Source organism: Homarus americanus, unplaced genomic scaffold (assembly GCF_018991925.1).
Source record: "Homarus americanus isolate GMGI-L3 unplaced genomic scaffold, GMGI_Hamer_2.0 scaffold16430, whole genome shotgun sequence".
In the NCBI taxonomy this organism is placed as follows: Eukaryota; Metazoa; Arthropoda; class Malacostraca; order Decapoda; family Nephropidae; genus Homarus; species Homarus americanus.
This window is the reverse complement of record NW_024729259.1, coordinates 7,582,120-7,601,704: the sequence shown is the minus strand read 5'-3', so window position 1 is coordinate 7,601,704 and position 19,585 is coordinate 7,582,120. Positions and strand designations below refer to the sequence as shown.

General features: G+C 39.5%; 1 protein-coding gene and 1 long non-coding RNA gene across 4 annotated transcripts in view; one reads left to right on the top strand and one right to left on the bottom strand.

Annotated features, from left to right (window-relative positions):
- Positions 1-1,477: 1,477 nt before the first annotated feature.
- On the top strand, positions 1,478-19,384 carry LOC121866498. The gene is made up of 2 exons (XR_006088990.1): positions 1,478-1,513; positions 19,246-19,384. It is a non-coding gene; the product is annotated as an uncharacterized LOC121866498 (long non-coding RNA).
- LOC121866497 (protein RRP5 homolog) overlaps positions 3,743-19,585 on the bottom strand; it is a 33,389-nt gene continuing 17,546 nt past the window's right edge. For all 3 annotated transcript variants that reach the window (XM_042366230.1, XM_042366231.1, XM_042366229.1), the window contains 8 exons: positions 18,408-18,672; positions 15,614-17,767; positions 11,648-11,884; positions 10,576-10,773; positions 9,385-9,615; positions 5,497-5,650; positions 5,174-5,339; positions 3,743-4,315 (listed from right to left, as the gene is read on the bottom strand). In XM_042366230.1, the coding sequence (XP_042222164.1) occupies positions 4,156-4,315; positions 5,174-5,339; positions 5,497-5,650; positions 9,385-9,615; positions 10,576-10,773; positions 11,648-11,884; positions 15,614-17,767; positions 18,408-18,672 (3,565 nt within the window). In that variant the 3' untranslated portion in view covers positions 3,743-4,155. The remainder of the gene's footprint in view (positions 4,316-5,173; positions 5,340-5,496; positions 5,651-9,384; positions 9,616-10,575; positions 10,774-11,647; positions 11,885-15,613; positions 17,768-18,407; positions 18,673-19,585) is intronic.

The following is a 19,585-nucleotide window of genomic DNA, read 5'->3' as shown; positions in this document are numbered from 1 at the left end:
AATTTGTGAGACAAGAACGCCCCTGGCTGAACCCGTGCTGAGAAGAATGAATTAAGTTGAATGTGTTTCAAGGTGGCTTCGATTTTTTAGCAATAATTGACTCTAGCAACTTGCCTATGATTGACGTGAGACCAATGGGACGGTAATTTGATGCTATTGATTTATCACCTTTGAAAATCGGAACTACATTTGTAAAAGTTTCCAAAGCTTCTGGCACTAGTCCATTCTAATGACTTATTAAATAAAACCGCCAATGGATTACTCAACTCATCTCTACATTCTTTTAATATTCTAGCATATACCTCTGCCTGGACCAGGCTTATTTATGAGGCTTCAGTTTGTTAATTACTTAAGCACATCGTTACTAGTAATATTGATATTCATCAACATATTTTCTACTGTATACTGTCGCTATATACCTTATGAACTTCTGGAAACTGTGCTAGGTTTTCATTTAGAATAATGAGCCAAAATGACTATTTAACGTATCACATTTCTAACTCATCATCAGTCATTTCTCCTGTCGTAGTTTTAAGGGGACCTATTGTATCTCTAACCTTTGATTTATACAGTTGATAAAAAACTTTGGGGGTATATTTCGATTCGTTTGCTACCTTGATTTCATAATTTCTCTTTGCTTTCCTAATTTCTGTTTATACCTGTCTTGTTAGGTTCTGATAGTAACCAAGTAAGTGATTTTCGCCTTTCTTAACTTTTCTATATACTCCTTTCTTTTTCCCTAGAAGATCTAAGAGTCTATTATTCATCCATTTTGGTTGGTTCCGTATCGATCTGAATTTTCTTTTAGGGATGTGTTTATTTTGGGCATTATTGATTGTCGCAATAAATTGTTCATAAGTAGCTGCTAAATTAAATTCGGGGTTATCCCGTCCTAAGTTGACAGTTTCCGGAGGTGTGGGGGGGATTAATCTTTTGACCATAGGGTCATCCCTTAGGTCTCTCCTTAAGCTACCGTAATTAGCCTTCCTAAAATCCGGGATCAAGGCCGAATTTTCCTTCTTCCTGCCATCCCATATTATGTTAAAATATATGGCTTTATGATCACTGTTTCCTAGTTCGTCTCCAGTCCCAACATCTTTTACTAGATTTTCATTATTACTGAGAACTAAATCGAGGATATTATTTCCTCTAGTGGGCGAGTTTATGAATTGATATAAAAAACTATCTTGTACTACTTCTAGAAAATCTTCAGATTCATTATCGCTGGTGCAGGCTATGGAGCCGTACATCAAGGTGTATCACGACAACATCAACGCCAGCCGTCAGCAAAGCATAACAGATTTCTTCACCCGCAACCCACCACAGCCAGCCCAAGCCAGTGATAGTGACAGTGAAGTTGACTTTGAGGGATTTGTCAGGGAAGCCCTGACAACTGTAAGTGACAGTGATGATGATTCACCTAGTAATGATGATTCACCTGAGGGCCAGTAATCTGCCCTCTGCCTCGGAACCAGCCTCCATCCCCGTATGCCGACCCATCTCTTCTACTACCGTAAGTGTTACACAAAATTTTTAGTTTTTTAACCTATTCTTTATTTTTCCTATGTTAACCTTTATCTTTCCTAACCTAACCTCTTCTATATTACTTGTTTTTTCATACCATCATAAAGTTAAGATAAAATTTTTACTACAACATAGTTGTGTGTCGTCAAAAAGTGGAGTTTGGGGATCGGCCTGGACTCCATTTCAATTAATCCCATATGTTATGTTGTTCACTTTACGCGTTCCTCACTTTCTGCGGGACCCTCCGAGTTACATTAACCGCGTAATGTGAGGACCAACTGTATTCAAAATATTCCTGGTATTGCAAGGAATCCAGCAATGTCAATTATATTATCCTAACTTTAGTCTGAGGTATTATTTATTACTAAAAAGGTAAATATTCTGGTTTCTCCCACACATTTCTCTGGTAGGGAGGGTTGGTGGGGGGTGGGGGGGTAGGTTGGGACGGACCGACCATCTGGCGCTTGGAAGAGGGGGGGAGGCAAGGTGGGGTACTTTGATTGACAGATAGTGTAGTGAAGAATATTTTTTTTTATTAACTGAAGATATTTGTTTTAGCTCATTAAATTCATACAAATTACCCGGCCAGAATATAATTTACATTGCTGGAATTCTTACAATTTGATGATCATTTTGAATATAAACATCATAGATTTTGCATTAGACATACAAATTTTAGATCTACTCTAAGTATTTTGTTTACTCTGAGTAAATATGTTATCTTTTGTGCAAAATATATGACATTTATATTCAAAATATTCCTGGTCTTACAAGGAATCCAGCAATGTCAATTATATTATCCTAACTTTAGTTTGAGGTATTATTTATTACTATACCTTAAAATCTAGTGGTTTTTCCCCCAAACATTTCTCAGAGAGGGAAGAGCCAGGAGTGTGAGAACAGGGGGAGGGAGTTGAGTCCATTATTTGAATGGACATTAACTTGGCGACTGTATTTCTCTATTTCTCTTAAGTATTAATTGTGTGCATGTACCATCATAAAATTAAGATGTTATTTTTACTAGAACATAGGTATTGTGTCGGAAAAAGTGGAGTTTGGGGGTCAGCCGGTCTCTATTTCATTTAATCCCATATATTACCGGTATGTTGTTCACTTTACGCGTTTCTCGTAAAGCGGGCCTCCGTGGGTTCAAGTGACCGAGTAAAGTGAGGGTTCACTGTACAATACTATGTATATACAGTACCTCATAGGTAAAAAATAATGTTATTCAAGACATCTTCAGGTCATAAGATCCATTAATCCCCTACCCAACAAGGCGCCCTGACTTGGCATCAGACCAGGTTAGTAACTTGACCCAATAATCTCCCACCTAACCTCCATCGCAAGTGTTAAGATGTGATTACAGTTAAGTATTAAAGTCAGCTGAGTTAAGTGTCTGCCTACTCTAGGCTAAAATTGACAGGATCTGCTGGCGAGTACAATATATACAGTATAACAGTACAGAAGTATACATTATTGTGTTTACAGTATGAACAATATTGTATGTGTACAATGGTGTTTCCATAAATTACAGCCCCTACACTGTCTTTTGTTTAAGGATATCTTATTACAAACGTTTTGTACAGAATTTATTAAAGATCATTATGATGTCAAATTCATCTCCAGATCACAATTAGTCACGCTTGAGTGAGGAAAGGGGGGGAGGGGGGACCATGTGACCCTACCCCCCTAAAAAAAAAGTTCACTTGTCAACACACACCAACACCACCCACACATACACCACTACATCACACACAAACACACCCTCCAATAACCACCCACACACACCACAACTACACACACACAAACCTTCCAACACCACTCACACACCCCCAGCAAGAGAATTAAGACAGCAAGCATAAGGCGTTAAGGTCTTATTGTATGACACATCTGCGTGTGTGTGCGACTGCATGGTAGCGAGTTAAATATCAGCTAATCTCTCTAATCACCCACACCTTTCTGCTTTCTCACTCCATATTTTAAAATGTTATGTAATGTAATGTTGAAGGGATACAACTTTTCTAATTTATACGTACATCTGTACTTACCACAATCTCTCTAAAAATACTTTAGGTTTTGTGTTTATTCAAGACATCCTTAGGTCATTAGACCCACTTAACCTCCACAAAAGAAAGGGTGACCTGACATTCCATCAGGTCAGGTCAGTTACATGAGACCCACTAATCCCCTACAGCTCCATGAGAGTGGAAAATAACAGTCTTTTTAAATATATTTATTTACACAAACTTTTAGATAAACTATTCTGGATTATTATAGTAAAGAAATGAAGTTTCTAACTTAATTAGAACTGTATTTATGGAGTCCAGTAGTTTAGACTCGAGGAAAGCATCGCCAGCATCCAGAACCATTCTGGGGAAATGGGCTAGTGCGTGTCTGTGCAAGAGGTCAAATCTAGACACTTTTTTCCCAGTAACCGGAAAAAGTTCCAGGGATAAGGAATTTTTCCAGGTTTGAGAAAATTGTCTTGTTACCCGGAAATCAACCATACCCGAAAGTGCTCTGCACCAATTGTTCCAGCTAACGGGGATATCACTGTACTTACTGTGCAACTATCATTTTTGTTTTCAATATCTGATACAATTCTTCACAACAGAGTTCCATCTAATTACCCTAGTGGAGTGTGGAGGCCACAAATTCCTCAACTCTTGTTCTAACGGCCTCGACACTCTGTGGGCTTCCATGATCCTTTTCAAATTCTAAAAACTTTTTGAAAACAAAGCGCATTTTTTGAAGTCTGAGCTTTAATCCCGTCATGCGCTCCAACACATGTCTGAAAAAGGAAAGAGGATAGACATTAATTTTAATCATTATCATGAAGTTGAATTATGAATGATTTTTTCATTTTTCATATTACAGTAAAACCTTCTTAATTCAAAATAATAAGGGCTCTAGCCCATAAAGATTATGAAATTTTACGAATTATGTGGAACACCTTGTCCCGAAGGAAAAACAAACAAAACAACGGTACTTTTCCGTTATCTGCCCCAATAAAAATTTAAAATGTTTCTAAGTACAGTACCAGATTTAAGGTCATCAGATATAATGGCTCAAACACTTGACAATGATAGAAAAAGAAGTGGAAAAAGCTTGCGTGGTAGGCCATAGACCCCAACCGAAAGTCCAACACACGTAACTAGTTTACCCTGAAGTGGGCAGTAGCATCCCATGGCGACATGTGCGCCATATATATTCATACAGTAAATGTCTCTCTTAATCCAAAAATTTACCAAATATTATGAAAATCATAATACTGTACATACCGTATATCATAATATTTCAAAATGTCTCTCGTATTTAAAAGTTTTACCAAATATTACAAAATTTGTAATACAGTATATTTCATAACAGCAAAACATAACAAATTATGAGTGATTTCGAATTTGATGGGGATGAATTATGGGGTTTTTACTATAGTAATGAGAAAAGGCATGAAAAATGGGGGGAGGGGGGCATGGTTCCCCTTTTTCCTTTAGGTTGAGTTTGAAATTCATACTCAACTTTTACTTAATGGAAATCAAAAAATTCCTTGTGAACAAAGAAAATGACCCAATAGAAATAAAATAAAAAGGACTAATAACATTACTGTAACATGAACATGCTGACATATTTATTCTCATAAGCAACTCACCTGGCTCCCTCTATGTCTCCGTTCTTTCTTAGGATGTCAACATATACACTCCATATATCAATGCGCTTGGGATAATTACTAAGGAGACTCTCGAAGATGGTCCTGCCTCGCTCAGCTTCTCCAAAACGGAACTCAAGTTGGCCAAACCGATTAATCAGATCCACATCTATTAAAAAACAGGGAGGGAGAGAAAATTTTGTGAACACACCATATCAACATCTGTCACATAACAATAATAAGCCAGAGGAGCAAATAAGAAACTCTATAATATTATGCAAAGAATTATGACATTATAGCCACATAACAATTACTTTTCTACTTACGTTCTGTCTTCTCAAGGGAAAGTAAAGCTCTATCCATATAGCGTCGTGCCTCATTTGCCATGTTGTGACTGAAGAAAAATATTGCTGCTTTGAGCCAAACATCTTTAATTTTTCCAAATTTTTTAGTCATGGCAAAGTACACCTTTTCAGCCTCCTGTAAAAAACAAATATTTAAAAAAAAATTCTCAGTACAACATAAAACTGGAATAAACTTAAGAAAAAGATTTTGTTAAAATGCAGACTATAACCCTTCTTGGGGATAACAGAAATAGCCAGAATAACTAGAAAAGATTGGAAGACTTGAAAACTCTTCTGTTATGGATATCCTCTTAAAGGGAGGTACTGCACAAAAAAAAAAAAAATATAAGGTGCAGAACAGTACAATTTAATGCTGAGGAGTTATTACTACTTTTTATCTATTCATTCATATCTCTTAACACTTTTTTATTATCCTGAGCATTACTCTACTAAGAATCCTTTTAAACATGCAATATAACTTCGATAAATCGGACTTCAATATATAAAAATTCGCTTTTTTCTGCTTTGAGATACTCTGGTCACCAGAAATACAAGAAAAGGGGGGGGGGGAGAAGAAAAAATCTTATGAAGTGAACCACACCTACTGAATACTGTACAGTGGTCTAATAAGATTTGCTATAGGCCTACTGAGAACTAAGACATTTGAGCATGTAAGCAGGTAGTAGGCAGCTACCAAACAGGGAGGTACTACCACCTGGGAAGATATTGGAAGCACAATGTGTTGTCTAATGGTAGACCCTGCTGCAATATGGCATCAAAAAAATTGTGAACCCAGGTTGCTGATCTGACTTTCTGCCTCATTTACAAACAATTGCAGGGTCTCAATTGTTTCTCTTAATATTAACAACACAACAAATATACTGTCATTTCTCACTATCTTGCAAGGATTACAGCAATGCAAATTATATTCTGCCCATGTTTGAGCTGCTCTCTGAATGCATATGCTACCACTGGATCCTCCAGATGCTTAGTGTTAAAACCTTTTCTGGAGGCTTGTTGCCCTCGCTGTTTTGGGGCGACTTGAAGTGAAAGCTTGGCACTGACGAGCTGATGATCAGTGTCGCAGTGGTCTGAGCCACACAGGGCTCAGGTGATGAGGACATCTTGACAATCTCTTTCTGTGACAATGATGTAGTCAGTGAGAGGCCAGTGTTTGGTTTGTGGGTGTTGCCATGAACCCTTGAACTTGTCAGCCTGCCTAAACAAGGTATTGGTGATAGTGAAGTTGTGTGGAGCACACTTGCTGAGGAAGAGTAAGCCATTGGGATTACACTTGCCTAGTCCATTTCTCCCTATGATTCCCTGCCAAATGTCAGCATCTCTACCACTCTGGCATTGAAGTCACCGAGAAGCACAACCTTATCTTCTCTGGGGATAGAGGTTAGCACTCTGTCAGGGTCAGCATAAAAGGCCTCCTTGATGTCATCCTCTGCATCCAGTGTTGGGGGTGCATGCATTGATGAAAAAGGCATGACATAGTGATTCAGTGGGACTCAGAGTGTCACAAGGTGCTCGTTGATGTCAACAGGCATTTCAGTTAGCCTATGTAGGATGCATTGGCGGATGGCAATGGCAACTCCATAAATGCGGTTTCTCTCCACAACAGGCTTACCCTTCTAGAAGAAGGTATAGCCAGACCCCAGGTCTGTGAATCGACCCTCGTTTGGGAGCCGGGATTCTCTAATGGCTGCTATGCCGATGTAATATCTAACCAGCTCTTTTGCCACAAGGGTGGTTCTTCTTTCAGGATGCTCAATTGTGCCAGTATCCAGAAGGGTCCTGACATTCCATGCAGTGACCATAAGAGGTTGTATAGTTTGTTTTTGTTTTGATCCGTGATTATGATTGCATTTTCAACCGCATAAGGATGACCTTACTGGGTGCAGTTGCCCAGTCAGGTTGGTTCTTTCGGCAGGCTGTGTTTAGGGCACCTTTTCTAGCCCCCTCCCCATGTGTAGTGAGCAGAGTGGCTCCTCGAAAGGTTGTTCAGTCGCACAGACAGGACCGGTTGCACTGCTGCCTAGATCCCAGTGCATAAATGACCATATTATATATGCCGCCCGTGTGCAGAGTTGTGACTAGAAACTCCCGGCAGTCATCTCTGCCTGTCCCTGTCGCCATTGGACTTTTGGGGGTATAGGGCAGGGGTGGGAAATTATTTTTGATGGAGGGCCACTTCATGAATGGTGGCACACTTCGTGGGCCACACGCTTAACGTGTATTGCTGCTATGTCCACCCAACTTCCAAAATTTTCCTTTCTGTAATTAATAAGAATTTTTTTTCTGATTGCCAAATGCAGTGGCGGGCCACAGAAATAATTTGGCGGGCCAAATGTGGCCCGCGGGCCGTACTTTGCCCACCCCTGGTATAGGGGTTTTGATGATGATGAGAAGTATGATGAGCTGGATGATGGCTGTGTGCGAGTTGATTTATGTGGTGAGGCAGGAGCGCCGGCTGCGACAACACATCTTGGCTCTCCCTTTTCCTGATCCAGTGGTGTAAGCAGTTGCAAAGACTGGGGAGAGGGAGAGTTGCAATGGACTGCCAATAGCCCAGTTTGTTGGGTTTTGCCTTAGTAGCCTGTCCATCATGCACTGTCTTTATCTTCCGGTGTAGTCGTCGGGTTCCCATGGTGGTCACCTCTTTCACCTATACTGCCATTGGGGTCTTGTTGGAACTCTGTAAGCATGTCTGCCTAATGTGTGGCTCCATCGCAGATTTTTCGTTTGGGGCTTATTCCCGTAGCCTTATACCTACCAAGGTTAATCCACAAGACAGCGGGGCAGTGGTTGGTAAGCACCAGGACGTGTCCACATGTCAGTGGGCCTATGCACAGTCCCTCTGGGGCCCACTGGTACTCTGAGATCCCCTGCTGGTCTAGCCTGGACCTTTGAGGCACCCAGTTACTGTGTGTTACCACGAGGAGGCATAGCAGGAGTCTTGATGGTGAAGAGGCTGTGTACTGGCAGGGGAGGACTTATGCAAGTTGCTTCCCTATTCACCACGAGGGCTAGCCAGCAGTGGTAGCTGAAAGTGAAAGGGAGCAAGCAGTGCTTGTACCTTAACACTAACATAATGCTGCCACACTAGACGCATCACACACATGCACGTACGCACACCCTGCACACACACACACACACAGGAATTAAAACTGCCTGCCTGTTGGCAAGATAAACATCAGCTGTTGAGGAGCGCTTGGCAACACTGTTTATGTTACCACTCCTTTTCACCTTTTCATTCCAACTCTTTCATTACCCACATCTTTTTGCTTTCTCACTCTATATTTTAAAATGCTATGTAATGTAATGTTGAAGGGAAACAATTTTGCTCTCATTTATACTTACACTTATCATATTCTCCCTAAAAACACATTAGCCTTCGTCTTTACTCAAGACATCTTCAGGTCATGAGACCCACTAATCCCCCACCCAAGAAAGACATTCCATCTCTGTAAATTCAGTTGCCTCTGAAGATGTCTTGAATAAAGACGAAAGCTAAGGTGCTCCAGTGTACTTAGTTGACCGAGAGGTAGCAGCAAACAACACACGCGGTGGCAGCAGGACACAGACTGAGCAGATGTAAACAAACCCAACGCGCCATATGATGTGTGGCACATAATTTAATGGAATCATGCTCGATTTAGTGAAATAGTTTAGAAAATCGAGCGAACACAATGGAAAGCTTGACTTAGCGGAAATTTTGATTTAAAGAACAGGGGGTGGCTTGAATTAGTTTGTTAAATCAAGAAAATAATGTATACTGTACCTGTTATATCCATAAAAATTAATTGGTGTTCAACTACAAACAAGCCATTAACGTATGTGCTCTGAAAACAAAAAGAATGTTACCTTTAACTTGTTGTTCTCAGCATACACCATGGCCATAGCCATCTGCATCTTCAGCTGGTCATTAGTAATCTGTGCTTCACGATAAGCTTCAACAACAGATTCTGGTGTGCCATAAAAAACTTCTAGTCTCAACAAGACAGTCCATACATTAAGTCGTTCTTCCTCTTCACGAATATCTATCACTTGAAGAGCACGACGAGTCACTGCTTTAGCCTTGTCAACTTCTGCACTCTGCAAGGTGGGTTGGAGAATTTACTTCCTAAAAATTTATGACATCAATTTACATACATGGAACATGATGTACACAAAGTTTTACTCAAAACTCACACCACAGTCAAAACCAACATTAATACCAAAAATGTATACACACTGGAAAAAAATAAAAATCTTGCTTTTATTATGCCTAGCACTGTGGGGTTTAATTCTTGGTTTAGATCACTATGAAATACAATTCAATATTTTCAGTACCTAGTCTGGAATTATAACTACAAAAAGTTAAAGTGGGTACCAAAGCTAGGCCTGACAGTTTCTTAGGGGCAATGTGGATACAGCACTGAAAACTAAGCTTTTGGTACCCAGAGGCCATGTGGCCAGCACTGCTCTAGACAGTCATTCACTTTCCCAACTGCAAAGTCAGGTATCCATCGTGCAGTTGGGTGAAGAACCCCACTTGGTGGCTGACTACAGAACTTAAAGTGGCAACCACTGGGTCAAAGTGTGCTATAAACACTCAGGAAGTCTTTGTAAATAAAACAAAAGGGAAAGGGGGTGGGAACAGATAAGATGAGTGGCACTTGAGAATAATCAACACAATGCCAAATTAAGCCCACGAATTAGTGGGAAAATACATTTGTGTGTGTAATACACATATTGTACAGTACAGTACATGCACCTACTGGCACAGAGATAAATTACATTGAATGAAAATTTCATCAGGTTATCAAAAGTTGCAAAAAAGAGAGCTAACAGTAATATCATTGCCTTACACTACCTGAATACTTTCTGCATGTTCCAGGTAAAAACTTGGATGGACAGATGGATGAATGCTCCACATGAGCTGTTTTTGTGTATTCATATGCCATTGAAACTTGTCATATATCAAAAGATCTACATACATCACCTCCATAATCATATGAGATTATAAACATCTAAGAATATATATTTCTTAACTAGAACCATAGAAAGAATTACCTCAAGATGAAAGCTTATAAACTGAATCCAAAGAGCAGATGAGTTGGGGCTGTGCTGCAAAAGTTCCTCATAATCAAGAGCAGACTGGGGTGACCGGTCCTTCTCCAAGCGGGCCAACTCCATCTCTTGCAAGCGCTTTTCCTCCTCTTTTGCCATTATCTCTCGTTCTGATTTTGACAGCTTTTTTGCCTTCTTTTTCTGCCAATAATTTTTTTAATAAAAATTCTAACTGATCAACTTCCTTTTTTCTTCACTCTTACAAGCAACATAAGTTTTATAATCAGTCACTGTCATTCATTTTCTTTAACTACTGTACAGTAATAAATGTGTTCTGCTATAATTTCCCTTTCAATAAGCCAGTGCACACCATGCTCTCTAATCACTCACAAGTAACGCTACTTCCCGCAGGTCTATCTCTGCCAATCCAGTACCTGTCACCCTAGTCCTCCACCTTCTTCTTGATCTTCTACCCTTTCTCCTGCTACCCACACTGTATCAAGTACTCCTTTTACCCAATTCTCTCAATATGTCATGCCACCTTAACACTTCCTAATCAACCCTCTGTCCAATACCTCCTTCGCTTCCACATCTCATCCTTATTTCCATGCATCATATTCTTTTATATCTATAGACCATGCATCTTACCCATACAGTAATGTAAGCTCAACTATTCCCCTACCTATTCCCTTCTTTGCCTCCATTGACAGAATTCTCGCTCACCTTTTACACACTACCTAATACACTTAATACCTTTTTCCCCTGGCTGTTTTATGATTCATTTTGTTACTTAACTGTTCAATTTACTGACACATCCACTCCTACATAACTGAAGACTCCCGCCTCCTGCATTGTTTCCATTCAACATCACATCCATTTCTACTTATTTGAATCACTTCGGTTCACATTCACTGTAAAAAATGTCTTTTGAATAAATTACCAATGCAATGACTGTTGTATGCAGCAAAATCTGACACACAGATGCACCATTCTCCTGGATAACTGAACCCTTCTATCTAAAAAAAAAAAAAAAACTGATTCTTTTCTGGAAGAAAGTAATACAAACAGAACATACCTTGGCTTCCTGTTCCTCCTCCTCCTCACTCTCTGATGAATTTTTTCCCACATCATCAGCAACATCTGGGATTTCCCATACAAATCCAGAACTTAATTTTAGGTATGGTTTTTTCCTTGAGGGAACTTCTGGTTCTTTATCTTCTGGGTCCATCGTCTCATCCACACCACTGTCATCAACCTCTACCTCAGGATTCTTCTTTTTGCAAGCCTTGTTTTTCTTCATTAATTTCTTTTTCTAGAAGTACATAAAATTACAATGCTTACTGTATTTTACAGCACTTAAAGATACACTGTTTTGTCTGGAAAAAATAAAATAAATACAAATTCAGCCTGCATCCTACAGTATATGTGAAGTTGCGATTTCCAGTAGGCTAATGAGTCCCCAAGTTTGCTATCTCCAGTAGGCTAAAATCTACCTTGCCCAACTCCAGAATTAAAAATATGTTATGGCTAATTTAAAATACTTTGTTAATTAAAAAACAGTTATTTTAATATAAAAGCTGGATTTATTACTACTGATGATGATATCTTGAGAAGATTAGCATCCATACAGCAGGCACCCAACTCTTCAGAGCTAAGCAGTAACCTTTTCTGAACTCTTACACGTATTACTATTTATAAATGTCATACCTGCAACATTTATCTTTAAGTCTACAAATATCTAATACAAATGAAGATTGACATATAATATTCTTATCACATTTGCATTTGTTAACATCGTTGGCGGCATTGTTGCAAAATTAGACTCGTCATTAAAGTCAAATCCCTCTAGCCTTCTCATTACCAGGCCAAGCTGTGAGGTGTTGCGATTATTTTCAACTCATAATATTAGGTAGATACTGTATACGTACCTCTTCATTTTTTTAACTCAGTTTCGTAAAGGGAATAAACATCTCTTTGCTCATGAGTCAGTAGGCTGACCTGAGGAACAGGAGGAAGGAGCAGTGCGTGCGTGCGTGCGTGCGTGCGTGCGTGCGTGCGTGCGTGCGTGCGTGCGTGTGTGTGTGTGTGTGTGTGTGTGTGTGTCTTTGCTAGGAAATTGGCAAAGTTAAGAGTCCCAGCTGGGCTGTGTACTATGGTGAGTGTTGAGGCCACACAACCAGTGTCTATGCAAATGATGGTAAAGTTAAACTTCCATTCAGCTTTACAGGAATACCTCACTATTTGCAGCCCCGCTTATCTGCAATTGATGTTTTAACACCCCTATTCAATATTCACAAAGCATACCCCATTTATTCACAAATGAAAAATTATGATACCGTACTTCAATACTGTATTTCAAACCAGGCGGGATAGCAGCAGCTTCACCTCTACGGTGCCAACCTTTGAGTTGTGTTGTTATTTTTCAGCTGGCAATTTTCGAGTAGATACAGTATATGTATTTTTCTTCAATTTATTTTACTCTGTTACATGCACACACAATTGATCATACAGAATGTGAAAAATAAATAAATAAAAAAGAATTATCATATGGTCATCCTTATGCAGTCGAAAACACAATTATAATCACAGATCAAAACAAAAACAAACTATACAACCTCTTATGGTTGTTGCATGGAATGTCAGGGCACTTTTGGATACTGGCACAAATGCACGTCCTGAAAGAAGACCCGCCCATGTGGTAAGAGAGCTGGCTAGATATAACATCGATATAGCAGCCATTAGTGAGTCTCGGCTCCCAGACGAGGGTCGACTCACAGAATGGGGGTCTGGCTATACCTTCTTCTGGAAGGGTAAGCCTGCTGCGGAGAGAAACTGCATTCATGGAGTTGGCTCTGCCATCCGCCAACACATCCTACACGGGCTAACTGAAATGCCTATTACGATCAACGAGCGCCTTATGACGCTCAGAGTCCCACTGAATCACTCAAGTCATGCCTTTTTCATCAGTGCATGCGCCCCAACACTGGATGCAGAGGATGACATCAAGGAGGCCTTTTATGCTGACTTTGACAGAGTGCTAACCTCTATCCCTAGAGAAGATAGGGTTGTGCTCCTTGATGACTTAATGACAGAGTTGGTAGAGATGCTACCATGTGGCAGGGAATCATACGGACAAATGTACTAGGCAAGAGTGCTGCACATTACCTCACTATCACCAATACCTTGTTTAGAGAGGCCGACAAGTTCAAGGGTTCGTGGCAACACCCACGATCCAAACATTAGCATCTCATTGAGTACATCATTGTCAGAGAAAGAGATTGCCGAGATGTCCTCATCACCCGAGCAATGCGTGGCTCAGACCACTGCGACATTGATCATCAGCTTGTCAGTCAAGCTCTCACTTCACGTCGCCCCAAAACAGCGAAGGCAAAAAGCCTCCAGAAGAGGTTTTAACAATAAGCATTTGGAGGATCCAGTGGTATCACATGATTACAGAGAGGAACTCGAACATGGGCTGATAAACAACCCAAAACAAACAACCAAAATCTCAGTGCCGAATGGAATATTCCCGACACTGTCATGACAAAAACCTGCAGAGAGACCCTCAGCCAGGTCGAAAGAATACACCAGGACTGGTTTGATGAAAATGACCCGGAAATCAATGTACTCGTCGACGATAAACGTGCTGTTTCAAATGACTTGCAGAACAACCCTCAATCAAGGACCAAGGCTGATACCTATTCCATGCTGAGGAAGGTGGTGAAGGTGAAGTGAGTGTTAAATGTGGTGAAGGTGAAGTGTGTGACAAAGGTGAATTGAGTGTTGAAGGTGCAGTGAGTATTGAAGGTGGTGATAGTGCAGGTGCTACCCCAAAGAAAGGTTTTAATGCCAGTAAGGGGTGGTTTGAGAACTTCAAGAAGCACTACAACCTGCACAATGTGAGGATTACTGGTGAACACTTGTAACTTCCCTACCTTCATCATTATCATTCATCAGATTCATCCAGTGGCAGGGGAGAATAGGAATGGGCTCTACACAAACAGCCAGCATAGAATGGAGTGTGTTACCTTATTTGTAACCCCCGTCAGCAAATGGTATTTGGACATTCACGGGCATTTTGAGACCCAAACCCCCGAAATTTTAAAGGCATACTACTATATTTTTAAGAGTATCATCTATTCAAGACGTAAGCTTAGTAAAACTATACAGTTAACCCTCACTTTACGCGGTCCCACATTCCGCGTTTCCACGTTTACGCGGTGCCCTGCCGGAACCCGGGATGCTCACATTCCGCGGTGCGTGTACCCCTTTACGCGGAGAGCGGCTGGCGAGCCGCGCCATTTTTGGATCCAAACCTCCCGCCATCCGCCATGTTGTGTAAGCTGCGCGAACATGGTGCGCACAAGGTCGCCCAGTCATCAAAACATTACCAGTTCTTCACCCGCCACCCACCACAGCCGGCCCAAGTCAGTGATAGTGATAATTATGGTGAGGATATGGACTTATATGGACTTTGGGGAGTTTGACAAAGAGGCCCTGCAAGCCTCTGTGGTGGATAGTGATACAATTGATACAAGTGACACAGGTGAGGGCCAATAATCTGCCCTCTGCCTCGGAACCAACCGCCCATCCCCGTGTGCCCAGCCATTTTTTCTACAAATGCAAGTGTTAAAAAACCTAATATTATTGATATTTCTCTTAATTATTAATTGTGTGTGCATACCATCATAAAGTTAAGATAATATTTTTACTACAACATAGTTGTGTGTCGTCAAAAAGTGGAGTTTGGGGATCGGCCCGGACTCCATTTCAATTAATCCCATATGTTATGTTATTCACTTTACGCGTTTCTCACTTTACGCGGGACCCTCCGGGTTACATTAACCGCGTAAAGTGAGGGTTAACTGTACTTTATTTGAATCTGAACACACACTGCAATACCATATTGTGAACGGAAAGTTAATCTATCGCCTTCTTTCATACATCTTTCCACTGAAACAAAATATGATGGTTCATTTGAAACTTACTAGAAATATTTGGCGATTTATTTTTTATTCACATGATATAATAGTAAACTAACCTTTGGTTGCTCCTGACTGACACTTTCACAAAGGTTCTCATCCATAGCCTCTACTGCATCATGGTCCTTAGTTTCGTCCATTTCCATACTTTCCTCGAGCTGCTCACTTGCATCTGAAAGTTCCTTCTTTCTCTTTAAGAGTCGTATTTGTTTTTTCTCCAATTTTTTCTTTGCAATTTCAGCCTGTAAAGCTTCTTCATCAACCTGAGGAGTACTGTCTGCCACTAATTTCTTGAACTTCTCCTTGTCTATTTTGTCTCCTTTATCTTTAATGTTAGCTTCTGTAATATCACCTAAACTTCCCAAGGAACACTGTGAGTCTGTTCTGACCCTCAGTAATTTTCTTAAAGCTATTTCTTCTACATTGTATGCTTCTGCCTCTATATCTTCTTCTTCCCTAACTGGAACCCCAACACTTGACTTAAACTGGATACTAGGTTGATCATCAAAAATATTAACATCTTCCTTTTTATCATGCTGTTTCAAAATACCTAAAACCAGTGTTTCTTTGATATATTTGATCACCATGCAATACTCATGACCAACTGTATAAAGGGACTGCCGGCCTTTAAAATCATTCATGTGTCTCTGGGAGGGAATGTAGGCAATCCTTCCAACACAACAGGTCTTCAGTGCAACCATGATAAAATTCTTTCTGGCCAACAGAACCTCACACTTAATCTGCTTTCCAACTTTAACCTTGGAGTTACTCTGTGTATGGAGACTCATGAGATGGTCTTTTCTTGCTGTCAGTTCCAAACACTCTTCCTCCTGATTTACATGAAGAACTTTAACAGTTATATCTTGACCAACTTCAATTTTGGTATGAACATCTAGATGATCCTGCGACAAAATCCCTGTCACTTTGCTGTTGTCTATTGTCACAAAAATCCCAGGAGGAGTGACAACTGTTACCTTTGCTTTCAGTTTGGTTCCAACTTCAAACTTTGCCAACTGACCTTTTGCATTACACGTACCATATTTCAACCATTGCTTCCTAATCATGTCTTCATTTTTGAAATGATTATGAAGCAATTGAATACTAGACTGAGTTACGTTCTTCAGATTATCTTTTAAGGCAGATGATAAAATTGGGCGATTTTGCTTGTCTTTACCTTTAAAAACAACAGATATACTCTGCCCAACAGGTATCCCCAAGTCAGTACAATCAAGCCAAATACCAGAGTCTGTAAAGTTCTTGACATGTACAAGCTGCTTACATCCATTAACACCCACAGGAATCAACACCAACAATCCATAAGTTCGGACTTCAATTACAGCAGCTGGATAACTCTCATGCTCCAATAATTCATTACTAGACTGAGCCTCCTCACTGGCACTATCGACCCAATGATAAACAGATGACTTCAGAGTTAAAGTAACAGTAGTAGTGTCTTTCCTGAATACCACAGCATTGTGGATCTCATCTCCCGTTTTCACAAGCTCCTTTATTAAGCTAATTTTGTTAAAGTTATCAGATAAATGATGCACTGGAATTTCAGCCTTGATATCTTGTGGTTTGATGATAACCATGATATTGTCTTCTCTAACTTCCTGAACAACACAGTTTACTTTCTCTCTCATCTGTACTTTATTCACTTGTTTAATCTGCTTACCCTTCATCTTCTTTAGTGGACTGTTTCCATCAATTATCAGACTTAAGATAATTTTTTTATTTTCAGGAATTACCTGAAGAATCTTACATTTCAACACCTGACCCTCTGTGAACAAAGTCTGTAGGTTATCAACAGGTTCAGTACTCACTTTCATCTTGGGAACAAAACCTTTCACATCGTTGTACATTGCAACTAGCAAGCCGGAAGAGGCAACTTTCACAATACATCCTTCAGTTATAGTATTTTCAACTTCCTTTGTATACTCAGTTACAATGGGCTCCTTTGATTCGACTAAATGCTCCTTGCAGGTAAGAAGTATATGTTTCCTCTCTGGATTCACCTTAAGGACTCGGGTCTTAATAACATCACCAACATTGTACTTCCTCTCAGGGTGCTTCATGTTGGTGTTGGTGAGGTGGAGAAATGGGATGTGACCATCGACAAATTTGCTAATAGCTACTTGAGCGCCATGGGCATTGTAACCTTTCAAAGTGGCCTGCAGAATTTCACCAGGCTTCACTTCACTATACCCAACAAGCTGCAATAAGAGAAACATGGGAGCTAAACATTGATTAAAACCTAATCTAGTGTTTCAACTTAACCTCTACATAAACTGTAAAGGAAAAGTAATAAAGAAAACCTAATTAATGATTATAACTTCATATTTAACTACAATACGCAACAAATTTGACTTGAAAAGTTAGAATCTACAGTATTTTAACAGCTTACCGACTGTCTTCTGTGTCCTCTTTTACAAATCTGCTTAATCTTTAAATATAAGACCTTCTTATGATATAGAAATAGTCTTGCAAAATGCCAGTTTGTAGACAACAGTGACTCTGACTTTCTAACATATGATTCCAAAAAGCACCTTTAAATGTTTAAAAGATAATGATGTCCACGTACCAAGTTTCAAATTATTCCATTCACAATTTTAAGATTAGTTGAACTGGCAGAAATACCTAGTAACACAGAGCATATAAGAAAACAGGGGAACACCTTAATAAAATTCTTGCACCAGCTACAAAAAATTAAAGGGAGATTGTGCTGCTCTGATTCCAGCTACCCTGTGTCATACATGAAAAGGTTTTCAAAGAGTAACCAACTCTAGCTATAAGCCCTAAGACTGTCTGCATATCCGTTCATCAAGTGTAGCCCTTAACAAGACCTCAACATACCTGCTGCTCCAAAACAGACTTTTGAATAGACACGATGAAGAGCTGGTCCATATAGTCATACTTGATTATACGACACATATGTTTAGATCCAACTGGAAAATCACGTTTAAAATGCTTTGGTGTCTTGATTTTATCAGTCAGGCGATTCCCTGAGCAAAATGCTCTGCAGTTGTCCCGTAACTTTAGATAAACACCGCTGAATTTTGATTCATAAATCTCTGCATTCTCTATTCTATCTCCAACTTTCATGCCATGTAGATGATCACTGAAAAAAAAAGGGGATAATTATACTGTGCATACTTTACATAAGATCAGTGGTGCAACTGTGCACTGTGTATCCACAACAATCAGAGCAATTTGATTACCATAAGGTGTATAATCTATATTTAAACATTTTAATATTTGGCGAGCTAATGTTGAACAAAAATAATAATAAATAAAGCATGAGGGTACAGTACAAGCTTAATGGCAAGTACATAAATATACATATATTTGATGAACACAAATGGTTGGGGTACCAAACACAGTACACTATAGTAACCTCATTAATTTGAAAAAAAGGGGGGAGGGGGCAATCTCTGGGTCACTTGAATTACCAAAAATCTGAATTAACTGAGTTCGGAATATTTTAACAATACAGGGTATTTGAAAAATTACGAATTTTTGTGTTCGATTATTAGTTTGTTTCTGTTCAATTTGTTCCTCATTATTCCAACCAACAAATAAACTCAGTAACTGTACTTCTACTGTACATACATTAAATAACATTAATTAAACAATACATTTTCTTTTTACATTAATTTTACTGCAGCTACAACCAGGGTCTTATTTTCTTCAGTTTCAGATGGAGAACCATCGTCATGGGTGTAAACACTGAAAACAACAATGATGTCCCATCTCCACTTGTGTGACTCCATATTATTATTGATTGATATTATGTAAGGTGCCTTAATAACCATTAAAGAATATAGCTTTTATTTTTCATTAATTTTCCCAATTTGGGGGAAAGGTGGTAAAATGCCACACAAAATAGATGAAAAGGTCACACAGGGGAACCATCTCAATATTATTGCTTTATTTTAATGGTAAGTAATGAATCAAAATGCGACGATTCACCTTACACTGCAATATTGGAGGACACATTACTGTCGGTATTTGAGGCTTTACTGTAGAATATT